At 38.7% G+C, this 15,761-nt stretch overlaps 1 protein-coding gene across 1 annotated transcript in view; it reads right to left on the bottom strand.

Moving 5' to 3' along the window:
* Positions 1-14,137, bottom strand: part of LOC135748103 (uncharacterized) — a 52,035-nt gene extending 37,898 nt beyond the window's left edge. The window contains exons 1-3 of the mRNA XM_073813638.1: positions 13,969-14,137; positions 13,059-13,388; positions 12,652-12,927 (exon numbers count right to left, since the gene is read on the bottom strand). Of these exons, the coding sequence (XP_073669739.1) occupies positions 12,652-12,927; positions 13,059-13,388; positions 13,969-14,137 (775 nt within the window). The remainder of the gene's footprint in view (positions 1-12,651; positions 12,928-13,058; positions 13,389-13,968) is intronic.
* Positions 14,138-15,761: the final 1,624 nt, after the last annotated feature.

Here is a 15,761-nt window from a genome sequence, read left to right as displayed (position 1 = left end):
GCCTGTGCATTATAACACTCTGATTCATCTATATGCATTCACGATGTATTCAAGTGTTCACCTGTGCCCGTGCAATTTATAGTCAATACACATTTACGGCGCGCTTGGAAAGCTCACCGATCTGTGCACTATAATACTACCTATATGCATCCCGATGCACTCGAGGGTGCACCTGGGTTCACAGTATTGTGGTATCTGTATAATCCCACGCTACGAACCGTTCTGCCGCATATTATAGTCAGATCGGCCGTTCGTGAGCTTCGCAGATCACTCACTACGTATGTCTGTTGCTAACAGTGGTTATTTAGATGGATCGTTGAAACCATCGCACTGGCTCACGCCCCTCTATGAGCTATGTCCTATATAGAGCCCACTCTGTGCGAGTTTGGCTTCTTCATGAACTTTGTCTACAGGGGTATCTACAGTATATCTATATTTGATATCTGCTACGCGGCCGGCTGATCTTCGCCGTCTACGTTGTCAGATTGTACAGCTTAGACGTCCCTGCCCTACGAGCGCAGGTTCTCTCGGCTCAATCATGCACGCTCATGCGTTTTATGTGTACACCACGGTGCGCTCAGCGAGCTCACCAACGTGACTCTGAATTTACTTATCTCGCACAGCCGCGGCGCGCTCGGTACCTCGCCGTCTTGTGCTATGTTATGTGCCCCCGGTGCGTTTAAAACCCCACCGTGTGCGCGTCAACAATTTATATGGTGCTTACACATTTGCTTTAAAGCTGTGAATATGCCGGGTATAGGGCCACACGCAGTGTCTCTCCGGTAAGGCACTTCAGTACGTTGTGTATGCACGGCGTGATGGGATTACGTTCCCCCATAGCGTCAGCTAACTGACGCAATGCGAAGTGAACCGTATTGAAAGGGAACGCTTAGGTTACTCACGTAACCCCGGTTCCCTGAAATAACGGGAACGAAGCATTGCGTCTCTTGCCGTGCTACAAACGTCTACGCAGCGAGTGTTATTCGGCTGCGCGCTTCAGTCGAATAATAATGAGCTCCTGACGATTGAACCGCGCTTATATAAGGACGTGTTCCTCCCGCGCGCGGGTTCAAACGTCATTGGTCTGTACTTTGTACAGACGTTAACCAAAAGGCTTCAGTCACCAAGTAAACAGGAGTTTCCCCCATAGCGTCAGCTAACTGACGCAATGCTTCGTTCCCGTTATTTCAGGGAACCAGGGTTACGTGAGTAACCTAAGCGTTTTTCTCATCCATTTTTCTGTTTTCAACTGATTGAAACTTGGAACCAACATGGTATTGCAGACTGAATGGTTAAACCTTTTACATCAGTATTAAGCCTTTGTTATTGTTCTTGTGCCTCTTTAAGTAAGCCTTAGTTAGTTTGTTTGCTAGAAATTTTCATTTTAATATACTAGAAAATGCTAAAATGAACATGAACTAAGATTAATAACTGCTGTTGAATTAATTAAAATTGAATTAAAATAAAATGTAGTTTTTTTATGCCTGGCAGTGGCAGAATGCTACACAATAAAAAACTGAAGCCTGTACTAATACAACATGACATTTGCGTTCCTTTGGTAGCAGACTCTATGCTGATTTGTAGTGACTGCCCTCAGTTTTCCCTTTCTTTTGCCTCCAGCGTTCTGTGATGCAATATTGACGTAGACGCTAAGTGTCTATGGGGCTTTTTACACCTGGTCACTTCATGCGTTTCCTCTGATCAGATAGCTATCCGATCGTAAAATGACCAGGGGTAAATGCCCTCCGAAACATTTCGAGACAGACTTATATCTGATCACTCAAACCACTTTAGGAGGTGGTCTGGGACAGTGTTTTAAGTGGGCCAGTACGCGCCGGTTCTCAGTACCACCACTTCCAAATATAGCTTGAGCGTACCACCACCTCTAAGTGCGCCCAGAACGTGCTTTTAGCGTACCGGAATGCTCATTTGCAAATCTGTTTAAATTTGTTTAATTTTATACTTTGGCTAGGCTGCCGCTTTTCAAAGCACCCTTCACAATGAGACCAGAGACTACGTTACCCATACACCCTTGAGTTTTACAAGTTAAAAGCGCATGCGTCGCTTTTGCTGCTGTCAGTGTCAAGATGGTCTGGAGAGGTGTGTGTTTGTGTGTGAAACGCGTAACCATAGCTGCTCAGTTAAAATGAAAATACAATGAACACTTAATATGCTCTCCTGGTTTTAGATTGAGTAGTAAATGAACAAGGTCAGCATCAGAGGACTCGCAGGCTGACATCCCACCAAGCCAGAATGATAGCTGCAAGTCAGACGCAAGCTTTTTACAATACCCTTTTGATGAGTGACAATCTCCGCTATCGCGGCTGTCAGTTTGGTTCTCCTCAACGGAGATGCTGGTCCCTCTCAGGCCATTGGCCCATTACTGTCGAGCCCTGTATTGGCTGTCACTTATAAATTGGAATAATATTTTGGTAAAGGGGGTTTGGCACTTCTTTTCACTGCTCGACCAGCTTGTTTAAAAAAGCAAGGCAGCGTTGCCCGGACCGCAGCGTTGCCAGGTCCTCTGCCTTTTGACGGATTTCTGCAGGTTGATGTCTTTCTGATGTTTAAAGATGAAAGAATTTGGTTCTTTAGTTATTGGTATTTGGCATGTGAATAGTCATTGGGATGATTTTAGACCAGAGCATGTGAGCGGTGTGGTAATATTTCCATCAGAGCGCAGAGCGCATTTTCGAAAATTCCACTCCAGTCGCTCAATACGCTCAGGACCGCTCCCTCATCCCAGAATGCCCTTTGGTAATTTGCTAGTTCGAGAATCTGTAAAATCGGCTAGCAATATGGAGTTCAAATATTGTTTTAATGAAGTCGCCAGCCTTATATATAAATGAAAGAAACGAAACTAAGATGACAGAATAACTGCGTCGTCTGCATCTATATGCAGTTTTAAAGATTAAAATTACTTTAAAGCTCACGTAACACACGCTGTTTCTGCATTTCTGATATTAATCTGGAGTACCTATGGAGTAGTATGACATCCTTAATATCTCTGAAGAGTCTTTAGTTTAATCAGATTTATAAAAGAAGTTTAATCAGATTTATAAAAGAAAGATTAGCCTTACCGAATCTTTCCGATAACGTACGAAAAAATGAAGAAGGAGGAGTTATAACACGGGAGGAGCGAGTACGAGTCATGCAACACTATACAACACTGTTTTAACTTATGATTCACTACATGTTCGTGTCATTTATATAATATACACGCGCCTATTTCCAACATAAGACAGAAGTCTTACTTACCACGTGTAACTCGTCATGAAAATCCACCGCATCAAACACACACGCAAAACTCCGCTGCTAATCCGGATAATAAACTATATCCATTGTTTCCATAAGGCTGGATTTCTTCTCCTTACATCCAAAAACACACTTCTTGTTGTGCCATTGTTGACTTTTGAAATTAAACAAAGCTGAGTGGCGTGATAAGCTGTTAGCAAGCTCTAGCGTCTCCCGCTGACTGACGGCTGGGCGGGGTTTTCCGGGGGAAGTTTTCCGGCGGAAGCCCATATAAAGAAGTGATACGTATCGAAAACCCCTGAAACGTCAGTTAGAACCGTAATCGAAAAAAATTAGCCGAAACTTGTACGAACCCTGGCGAAGTGCATTCGGCACAGAAATACTCTGAAACACGCCCAACTGCTTTTTTGACACTTTGCCTACGTTTAGCATGAGGAAACAACTCTATAACTGTGTTAATAAGTCAGAATGCTTGAAATACCATTAAACCCCCCCTTTAATAACTGATCAACACAAATACAAAGCGTCATAATATAATTGATTGCTTACCAGCATTAAAACCACTTATAAATAAAAACCTTTATAGTTCTTTCTTTGTGTATCTACAGCGTCCGCTCCGTGGATGAGAAAGCTTCAGCCAAAAACGCTGGTGCCTTTAGTATTAACTCACTGAACACTTGACTCTGGACATTTAGATATTAAATTTTTTCATCAACAGTATCTGCGTGGAACATTATAAACATGATAATCCGCCGACTCGACTGATTAAGCACGTCCTCAATTTTACAGAGAGTCCGTTTAATTAACGGCTTTTCGTTCGGTCCGCGTGAGCTAAACATTTTTGTTCTGTAATTTGTTCTCGCATATTTCTACATATTTTGGACCAAGTAACACTCGGGATAAAATGTAAGTTGTTATAGATGGCATTTAAGCGTGTTCTGAAATGATGACAAATCAGTCTGACTAAAATGATCTATCCAGATTAATTTAGCCAAAATAATGATTTATTCGTTTTCATACTATAGATACACGTTAATTTATCTAATATACTATTGAAAATGCCATAAATAAATACTCATGGCCTTCTGTATTGCATTCGTTTGGTACATTTACATGTTCATAAATACGGTCTAATTTTAATTTCTTTAAAGAGCACCTATTATGAGATACACGTTTTTAAACATCCTTTTGTGTGTAAGTGTGTATTAGTACATGCTAACGATATTCAAAAAGTACATACCTCAAAGAAAACGATGACGCGAGTTATCGTCTCTAACGTTCTAGGACTACAAAAACACTCGGATTGTAGGCAACAGTTTACTTCCTGGGATTAGTGACGTAGAGAAGACCAACATTATCATAGTTCAGCCCTCTCTGCTTTCCTTGGGTACTCCCTCAAAGACGGGGGTGGAGAGCGCCGAGTCAGAAGAGAGCTAAAATGGTGGAGGTTGGGAGTCCCTGCTTTGGGCAGGGGAGCGTGGCACGCTGGTTTGTTGGCATCTACTGTACTGAGTGGCATCTCTAAAATTCAATCAATAGGATCTGTAGGCGGTTGGGCACGACTGTTCGGTGAATGGATCAGAAATAGGTAGGTGGGGAAGAATGGATTATAATGAAGAGGAAGAAGGTGAATGGGAGGATGAGAGGGGTCAGACGAGTAGTAAAAAAGGTAAAGGGAATAAGAGAGTCAGAAATGAAACTGACGATAGCTCTGGGAGTGAAAAAGAACTAGAGCCTGTCCAGAAAGAAAGAAATAAAGAATATGTTGTAATAATACGATTTAACAAGAAGGATCAGGAAAACATGAAGAAAGTTAACCCTTTTATGTTAACAACAATTTTGTCTAAGAAGATAGGGGACATACAATATGCAAAGGTCCTTAATGATGGAAATCTGATGGTGAAATGTGCTGATGACAAGCAATTGAAGAGAGCATTAAAGGAATAGTCTACTCATTTTCAATATTAAAATATGTTATTACCTTAACTAAGAATTGTTGATACATCCCTCTATCATCTGTGTGCGTGCACGTAAGCGCTGGAGTGCGCTGCGATGCTTCGATAGCATTTAGCTTAGCCCCATTCATTCAATGGTACCATTTAGAGATAAAGTTAGAATTGACCAAACACATCAACGTTTTTCCTATTTAAGACGAGTAGTTATACGAGCAAGTTTGGTGGCACAAAATAAAACGTAGCGCTTTTCTAACCGGTTTTAAAAGAGGAACTATATTTTATGGCGTAATAGCACTTTTGGGAGTACTTCAACTCGCCTGAAAAGTCCGCTCCCCTTCTCCTTCTCATAATGGGAGAGGGAGGGTGTTACTGCGCCGAGTCGAAGTACTCCTAAAAGTGCTATTACGCCATAAAATATAGTTCCTCTTTTAAATCCAAAAAGCGCTACGTTTTATTTTGTACCACCAAACTTGCTCATATAACTACTCGTCTTAAATAGAAAAAACGTTGATGTGTTTGGTCACTTCTAACTTTATCTCTAAGTGGTACCATTGAATGAATGGGGCTAAGCTAAATGCTATCGAAGCATCGCAGCGCGCTCCAGCGCTTACGTGCACGCACACAGATGATAGAGGGATGTATCAACAATTCTTAGTTAAGGTAATAACATATTTTAATATTGGAAATGAGTAGACTATTCCTCAGGCATGTGATTGGCTAAGGACAAAAAAGCAGGAAAATATATTGAGACCCCCCCACACACGCCAATCAAACTGGTGGCGGATCTATACGGATAGTAAAGTAGGACCCATAACAACTTATTTGAACAAAAAAACACATTTTAATTTATTTTACAGCTAGATGTGCAACATGCCACTTTTTTGTACAGTATGACACATAACAACTTATTTGGTGGATGTGTAGCAGTGGGAATCAAAAGCAAGTGTCTTGTCCACTGCTCCATCACCACCTCTCTCTATATCAACAACCATGATAAAAAAATGTTTTAACTTATTTTTGTTTTGCATTTTTACACAACTTTAACAGCTAAATGTGCAACATGCAAATGTTCATGTCAAAAGAAGACCTATTTTGCCGACATCCAAATAAAATGTAGGCAATGGCTTATAAAGAACTAAAGGCATGGCTACTTTTAATTTGATACTTTAAGTAAATTTCCAAGCCTGTACTTTGATACTTTTACTTGAGTAAAGAAGTTAAATCAGTACTTCTATTTTTACCAGAGTATTTTTTTTTTATACAAATATCTGTAAAATGTGCTACACAGGACCATTAGTTATAATAAAGTGTCTTAAAGGTCTCTTTTTCTAATTTTAGACCCCTGTAGATGAGTAACTTTGTTAGCTGTTAAACATGAACAATAGAAGGTTGACACTAATAAATAGAAGTAATTGTACAAAAAAGTGCAGGTGCTATTTATTTTAATCAAACTGGTCAACCTTAAAACTTTAAACACACGAAACCTTTGAAACAAACGATGATACAGAGCTCAATCCTAAGTCTGCAGCCTTCCGGAGGTCGCATTTCTAAGCTGCATACGTTATCAAGACTCATCAAGAGTCACAATATTAACAATAATGAAGTTTACTATTATTCTTAGTTAATCGTAAATAGTTGTAATATGTTTATCAGGGCTTGACATTAACTTTTTGAGGAACTTGTCCTTCGGACAAGTAAATTTGTGTTTCACTTGTCCATGCACAAAAGTCACTTGTCCGGGTAAAGATTTATAATATAATGTATTTTTTGTGTTTTGCTAATCAGTGGCAGAGCAAGGGATTTTTCATAGGGGTGGCAAGGCAGGGGCCAGCAGTTACTCTGGGGTGGCATATAAAATCTCTATCATCCAACCTTAAAATACTTTTAAGTATTATAGTGTGTTAATCAGAATAATGTATAACATACAATTGCTACAATAATTTAATTTTTATTAAAATGAATTGAGATTAACATACAATTTATAGTCATAATTCAACCTCCATGTTTTTTTAAATATTTAATCAAATAAAACTTTTGAAATTTACTTTGAAACCAGAATTTATATTTCCTATTGCTGAAAAAACTATAGAGACCAGAAAATCATGTGAATTTTGAAGGCTACTTTAATGTATTTTACTAAGATTTGTTTGGCTGCTTCTTGCTACTCTTTCTGAAGAAGGATGCTATATCTGCTGCCTTTCTCTTCATTTTTCCCTCATTTCAATGATTGTCTGACATTAAAACACTAAAGCAAAACATTAAAACATTACCATGTTTTTAAACACTTATTAGGGTAAATGTATCTAGATTATCTGTTATATATAAAATCAATCTTAATCCTAGCATTTACGCTGTAATGTTCATGTGGGATTTTTAATGTACAGTGACGAACTCTGTCAGATTCAAATCGGCTGTCACGCGGCGCAAACACACACAGAGGCGCGCTGAAAGAGAGATTCTCATTATAAAACAGATTCTTAAACAAGATTTTAAGCCATTTATGTGTTTTTACCGAACTTTAGAAGAGAAAACGCAGTGATGAAAACGCGGTTGAAGTGTCTGTCATTTATATTCACACCGGAGTCTGAAGAAACATCACTCTAGACTCCACTCCGTCCCGCCCCTCCGTGTTCGTCGATCAGGTTTCATGCACGAATGTAATGCTCAGTTACCCCGGATTTACACCACACGAGTCTGCGGCGCGTTACGGCTCCGAAGAGGCAACCGGAACCGATCGCGGTCATTCTAGTCAATGCTTGTGTTTCCATCAGATGCGCCGCGGCACGTTTCAAGAGCGTCCCAGAAGCTGCTCTACGCGCCGCTTCGCTAAAGATAGGTGCCTAGTCTATTTTTGACGTGCGCCGCGTTGAAGCCGCACCGTAAATATAAAATAAAAGTCAAAAATCCTGTCAATTTCAAAATAAACACCTCGTGCAGACTCCCGTATTTCACATCATCTTGCTCACAGGCACTGTATGTGAAATAAACATAATTGAGGATGTGTTTTAGACGAATATGCATAGCTAAATACTTTAATATATGTCCATCCTAACTGAATTTTTATGTTTATTCACTTTTTTACTACAGAACAACAAAATAGGACAATGCAAAAAACTAAACAATATACAGAATGAATCCTAACAAAACATTAACATTTAGCCAACTTATCCATGTTATAACTCATGCAGAAAATCAAGAAAAACGTCTGACAGGAAAATCACGTGACGTACTGCTGCTCTTCTGATCCGCTTCTTGTGTGAGTTGGCACCGCGTAGAAGACGAAACAAAGCCACCTCGGAGCCGTAACGCGCCGCAGACTCGTGTGGTGTAAATCCGGGGTAACCCCGGATTTACACCACACGAGTCTGCGGCGCGTTACGGCTCCGAAGAGGCAACCGGAACCGATCGCGGTCATTCTAGTCAATGCTTGTGTTTCCATCAGATGCGCCGCGGCACGTTTCAAGAGCGTCCCAGAAGCTGCTCTACGCGCCGCTTCGCTAAAGATAGGTGCCTAGTCTATTTTTGACGTGCGCCGCGTTGAAGCCGCACCGTAAATATAAAATAAAAGTCAAAAATCCTGTCAATTTCAAAATAAACACCTCGTGCAGACTCCCGTATTTCACATCATCTTGCTCACAGGCACTGTATGTGAAATAAACATAATTGAGGATGTGTTTTAGACGAATATGCATAGCTAAATACTTTAATATATGTCCATCCTAACTGAATTTTTATGTTTATTCACTTTTTTACTACAGAACAACAAAATAGGACAATGCAAAAAACTAAACAATATACAGAATGAATCCTAACAAAACATTAACATTTAGCCAACTTATCCATGTTATAACTCATGCAGAAAATCAAGAAAAACGTCTGACAGGAAAATCACGTGACGTTCTGCTGCTCTTCTGATCCGCTTCTTGTGTGAGTTGGCACCGCGTAGAAGACGAAACAAAGCCACCTCGGAGCCGTAACGCGCCGCAGACTCGTGTGGTGTAAATCCGGGGTTAGGTTAAACCAGGCTCGATGAGGTAACTTATTTCCTTGCCTTTTTTCGGAACCAATATTGTTGCATCGTCCCTCTCTCAGTCGCCACCAGGATTTTCTGCAATGGTGCTAGTTTTTCCTCTCATTTCTGTGAAAATTGCTGCTCCAAATCCACCAAGTAAACCGACGTGTATATGTTTGCTGCTTTGTTTCGCGTCACGCAAGTGACAGCCAAACGTCGCAAATGAGGAGAAGAGAGGAGAGAAACGATCGGGTCTGATTGGTGAATCCGCCATTTGCGAACGGTCAGAAACACGTCCTTGTTGATACTTGGAAAGGAAGGAAAATGCATCTCTTTGTCATCTGCCACCGGTGTGGCCCTGTTGCGCGGGGACGGCTGTGAGATACCCCCCCCCCCCCTTTTTTTTTTTTTTTTACATATCTGCATGATTCACGTAGGTCACATTTTCAGGTCGGAAAATCCGGAATTCCGGATTAATCCGGAAAAATCACATCCCTGATTCCTTTAATATAAGTGAGTTTGTATTTGTATAATTGTTGTTTGGTTTTCAGAAAAATACTATTGATCCACATACTAAGCATATGTTTAAAAGTAATAGGGAAATCTAGGTTTTTATTACTGTAACAAAGTATTACTGTAACAATGCAACTATGTTTTTAAAACTTTTTAATGGGTAGACAATGTTACATAAGCTAGTTAATAATATTGCTCTATGTGTAATTGCATAGCAAGCTACATAATAATATATTCTACTTCATTATATATAGCAGTATACTTTTATCCTCTGTATGTTTCTCCTCATCTTTCCTCTTTTCTTAAAGGGACCATTTAACATGTCCGCCCAAAAAAAAATCAATTCATACTCCACACGCCAAACAGACGGGGGCAGTATACCTCCAGAAAAGTGAGTTGGTCTATTTTAATTTAGCAGCTGCAAATTCAGCAGCATATATCAAGTTTGATTTACATTAGCAACTAAGTTATCATTAGTCACAAAAAAAACATTCGGTCTCATTAAAATTGCAATGTTTTCCGCTACGTTTCGTGCATCCATTTGGTGTTCATTATAATCGAAGACATTTCAAGCTTCTTAGCTAATGTTACATTTTAGCATCAGCTTGGTAGATAACGGGTGAAAACCGGATCGGATCCGTGGGTAGAGCTAACTATTAAACGTTAACAGCTAAGGATGCGAAATAATTTGCATGCGATAGTCATTGCGCTTCTCGTCAGTGAAGCCGGTTTATTGATTAAAAGTGAATCGCCATCAGCTGCTTTCAGATGGAGCCACATTTACTGCACAAAGCCGTAGTTCATGTACAAGCTGAGCATAGGTTATGGCAATGCCTATTATAAGTGAACTTCTAGCGAAATACTAACAGCATCTTACTTACCAATCGAAAAGAAAAGTTGTCATTTCGGAGTCGAACCTCATTTCTTTCATGTTCATTAGTTGTCTCCAGCGATGAAAAGCAGTGCCAGTATTTACTCTGGTTCGGTTACTTTATTTATCATATTTTATTTGTGATTCCGAGCGCGTTGTTCCCTGCAGCAAATGTTTGTGGTAGTGGTAAATGTCTCTTGCTTTAGCCATTCTTCCGCTCTCTTCCCTGAACTGAAATACGTCCGAAACCACTATTGCAAGGCAGGAAGGCATCAAGGCATGTCCGAATCCATGGCTGTCCGAATTGCATTTCTCTGAGCTGCATTCATAAATCTTAAATCAACAAGTCAGCTGCCTTAGTTTTCGGACGCAGCGGTAGTAGTAGAGGGCTGTACTCCCACTTATTCGTGTATTGCAGTTTGGCTGGCGGTTATGTGCGTGGCCCGCATACGGCCTCCCATGGTCGAAACTGGTATTACAACACCAGTCGGGCTGTAGCTAGTAATTTAGCATGCTAATTCAGATTGATATTTCTGCAGCACTATACCTTGTCATTTTTTTAATGACATCTTTGCCCTTATTTCTTCTCATTCTTTTGATGCGTGTAACTAATTTTTAAAAATCTTTTACCTCAATTATTACAAATGGCACCTTTAACCTGGGCACTTTGATGGCTCTTTTTTTATCTGTAGTTTATGTGTTGCATTACATCTACCGCTCTGCCTCCCTATGCGGTGTCTCCATTAGAAGCTGTGACTTGATGTGAACTAACCCCACAGCAGCTCTTCTCTGAGTAACAGCCGAGTATCCACCCAGAAGTAACAAATCTTCTCTGGACAAACACTACAAAGTCCCGACCAAATTAACTGATCACATGGTGACAATGACATGATTGATTGAGGTTCAGATGAGGAATTAAAATCTGATTACGCATTCCGTTATCCTCGCCATCACGGAGCGTGCGGCTCATGGCTGCGCAGCAACGAGGTGATGCAACACCACAGAGCGCAACCTCCACTCTCGAGCACTTTGGATAGTAAGAAACGCCTTAACTCGTTTAAACACGTGTTGTTATAATGTTAATTCTCATAAAGGTCTAATGCTGAGTTTACACCAACCGTGTTTTGGGCGTCAAAATCGCGTATACCGCACCTAGTTTGCCGCTTGAACACTTTGAATGCATTCGCGCGTGTAGAGCGGAGTAGACGCGCGGAAAAAGCAAGCATTTGACGCGCGTCAGAGGCAAACTCCGCTTCTTGTGGGAGGGGCAAGTGCTATGTGGTTGTCTGTCTGCAAGATGACTGATGTTGATTGTGCATTTATCAAGAGAGTTACCAGTTTGTATGTGGTAACCTTACTATAGGGGGAAAATAAACAGCGCGGGTAGATAAACGTCACGTGACTCAAACGTGAAATGTGTATTACAGCTTACCAGTTTGCCCGATGTCCTCACTGACACTCTTTCAAGCGAGGTCCTTTTTATTCCTGTCTCCTCTGTAGAAATTAAAACTTGTATCATATAGCTCCGGGTGACTGCTTATGGACAATATCAAGCGTTGGTTGAATGAGTGACTCCGGGCCGGGCTGCCACCAGAGCAGCAAGCAGGCTCCGGATTGGTTAACGCGGCGCAAAATTCCACCAAAGTTAAAATTTTTCAACTCGGGCGTCAGCCGCAAATTCGCGTGAACCGCAAAATGCACAACACTCAATACGCGCGAAAGAGGCGGAAACGCGTCATCCGCGCCGCACTGAACGCCTCTTCCGCGCTGCAGGACCTCCTGACCCACCTCAACGCGCCTTCACATTGACTTAACATTGAAATCATTCGCGCTTCATGCCTCTACCACGGTTGGTGTAAATGCAGCATAAAGCTAAAGATTAAAATGAGTTTATTAATCTGTGGCAAAATTACCTCAGCACATCATTTGCCGACTCAATTAATTTAGCTACTTATATTTTTACATTAAAGATGTTTTAATATTTTAAAGCATGTTTCAAGTTGGTCCAAGTGGGTACAAATGAACTCAATAAATAAATACTATACCTGAACATGACTGACAGAGATGAGTGATGTTGAGATGTTGAGTTTGGTTTGTGATGGTATTGTTGAGTACACAGCTGTATGTGTTTGTATCCTGATATTCAACCTCCAGAGGTAGAGAGAGTCTGATGTTGAGATCAGACACACTGATGCTGGACAATAAACTGTTTCCTTTGTACCAGGACAGACTCACATCTCTCACATTTAACACTGAACACAATAATGAACAGCTTGAGCTTGAACAAGAGTCTCTAGTGATGACAGGAACAGACAGACAAGCTGGAAAACATGAGAGAACAGAAACAATAAAACATATATTATCAATATAAAGCAGGAGACACTATTGAGAGTTAAAATGCTAAATGCTGTATTGTAACATAAGACAGGACAAACAGTAACTCTTTACTCACCATAGACAGTAACATTGAATCTGTGTGATGACACCGTCCCGCTGGTGATAGTAACTTGATAAAGTCCAGTGTGTTGAGTTGTGATGTTTGTGATGGCGAGATCTCCAGTCTGATAATTCACCTGCAGTCTGTCTCTGAATCTCACATCAAAAACATCATATATTGATGTCTTATTTGCTCCATTGATTTGAGCTATGAGAGACCCTTTAAGTCCAAAAACCCAATCGATCACATCACCTGTTTTTAATTTAATATCAATGTGTAGAGTAACAGAATCTCCCTCCATCACTGACACTGACTTCACTTCATCATTTATTTGAGCTTTTCCATCTTTAATAAAAGCACAAAGACAAACATAGAAAGAGATTTGGAAATGAGCGCTTTATGAAGAAATGTTTCTTTAAATATAAAAAATGAGAAAAAGAACTGCATGAAAAAGAAAAGCCCTTTGAATTCACACCGCTTTAAATATTTTAATCTTCTGGCTTTGGTAAATATTCATTCATGAATTAAAACAAAAAACAAAAGATTCATCACATTTCCATTCAGATTCTGATTAATCTCAAACTTTACTGACAGAATTAAAGTTCAGTTGAATTTCACACATACAACAAATTTTAATAGAGAAAAACCTTTTATATTCTTATTTTAACTATAAATCCATAAACATTTAACAGAGTATTAAAATAAATAATATCTGATGAATATTTAGATAATGTGAGATCACAGACACATCCAAACTAGATTTCATAATATCATCTTAGTTTATATATAAAAATTAAATCAAGTGCATCTTCAAACTAAAATAAAAATTTAACTAAAATATAATATAAATAACATATATACATAAATACACTTAAACATCATAACGCTGTACAATCAGCTGTAATAAAACACATTTATAACTTACCAACCAGAGAAGTGAAGCAGAAAAAGAGAAAAACAAACATGAGAAACATCTTCTTCAACAGTTCAGATGTCTGAAATAACAACACAACACCGATCTGATAGTGTTGTGATGTAAAGTCAGGTTGTATAGAGATTAACACAACTTCAGTTTGTGAGGTCTGTCTGAGCATGCGTGTTAACTTCCAGGTTTAAAGCAGGGCTGGTTTTCAATATAAGGATCTGTTTGAATGTCAATGGGTTTGAAATGTTTCAATGTAATTGGTCTCATCCCTACAATAATAAAGAATAAGAAATGTTTGAAGGTTTGAAAATGTACAGTATTCATGTTAATATATAGTCATATTAAAACAATAAATCAATCCGTTTTACTAAATCATCTCAACAATATTACAAGAATTAAGTGCTTAGTTTTCAAACAAGACTTTTATAAAACTTCTTTATTTATTTATCAACAACAGAGTAGGTTTCTACTCTTCACAAGTTTATCTTAAAAAAATCTGAGAAATCTGAAAAAATGACAACAAATTCCAGTGTAAGGACCTGAGGAGTAATTTTATTTAGAGCACATTTATGTCAGTTTAATGTATGATTTCTCTTTTATTTAATCTAATTCAGGTTTTCTTCTTGATATCAGAAGATTTGAAAGACTTTTTGTCTTAAGTTTTTCTTCTTATTTTCCTTATATGAAGCTCTTTAAATTATCATGTACTGTATATAATATATAAATTAACTTGTTTTGTGTTTTAAGGAGAGAGATCAGTAAGTTTTTTTAGGGTGGGGTTTAAGAGAGCTTGTGGTTAAATTCATCTGATGGGAGTCAGCGAGACGACTAGTTTAACATCATAAACAATATTAACAGTTTTCTGTACCTGACTTTATATCACAACACTGTCAGATTATTGTTGTGTTGTTATTTCAGACATCTGAACTGTTAAAGAAAATGTTTCTCATGTTTGTTTTTCTCTTTTTCTGCTTCACTTCTCTGGTTGGTAAGTTATAAATGTGTTTTATTACAGCTGATTATACAGAGTTATGATTTATTTTAGTTGTGTTTATGTGTTATTTAGATTATATTTTAGTTAAATTTTAATTTTAGTCTGAAGATACACTTGATTTAATTCTCATATAAAAACTGAGATATTATTATGAAATCTAGTTTGGATTCATGGCTGTTATCTCACATAATCTAAATATTCATTAGATATTATTCATAGTAATACTGTTCATTTTTATGGATGTTTGGTAAAATAAGAAGCTTTATTTCTTTATTTCTGCTATGATTTGTTGTTGTTTGTGTAAAAGTCAACTGAACTTTAATTCTGTCAGTAAAGTTTAGGACTCATCAGAATCTGAAAGGAAATGTCGTAAATCTTTTGTTTAAATACTTAAAAATATATTTACCAGACCAAAGCCAGAAGATTAAAACATTTAAAGCGGTGTGAATTCAAAGGGCTTTTCTTTTTCATGCAGTTCTTTTTCTCATTTTTTATATTTAAAGAAACATTTCTTCATAAAGCGCTCATTTCCAAATCTCTTTCTATGTTTGTCTTTGTGATTTTATTAAAGATGGAAAAGCTCAAATAAATGATGAAGTGAAGTCAGTGTCAGTGATGGAGGGAGATTCTGTTACTCTACACACTCATATTAAATTAAAGACAGGTGATTTGATCGATTGGGTTTTTGGACTTAAAGGGTCTCTCATAGCTCAAATCAATGGAGCAAATAAGACATCAATATATGATGTTTTTGATGTGAGATTCAGAGACAGACTGCAGGTGAATAATCAGACTGGAG

This window comes from Paramisgurnus dabryanus, chromosome 24 (genome assembly GCF_030506205.2).
Source record: "Paramisgurnus dabryanus chromosome 24, PD_genome_1.1, whole genome shotgun sequence".
Taxonomy (NCBI): Eukaryota; Metazoa; Chordata; class Actinopteri; order Cypriniformes; family Cobitidae; genus Paramisgurnus; species Paramisgurnus dabryanus.
Note: the sequence above shows the minus strand (reverse complement) of the source record. Positions and strands in the feature narration are given on the sequence as shown.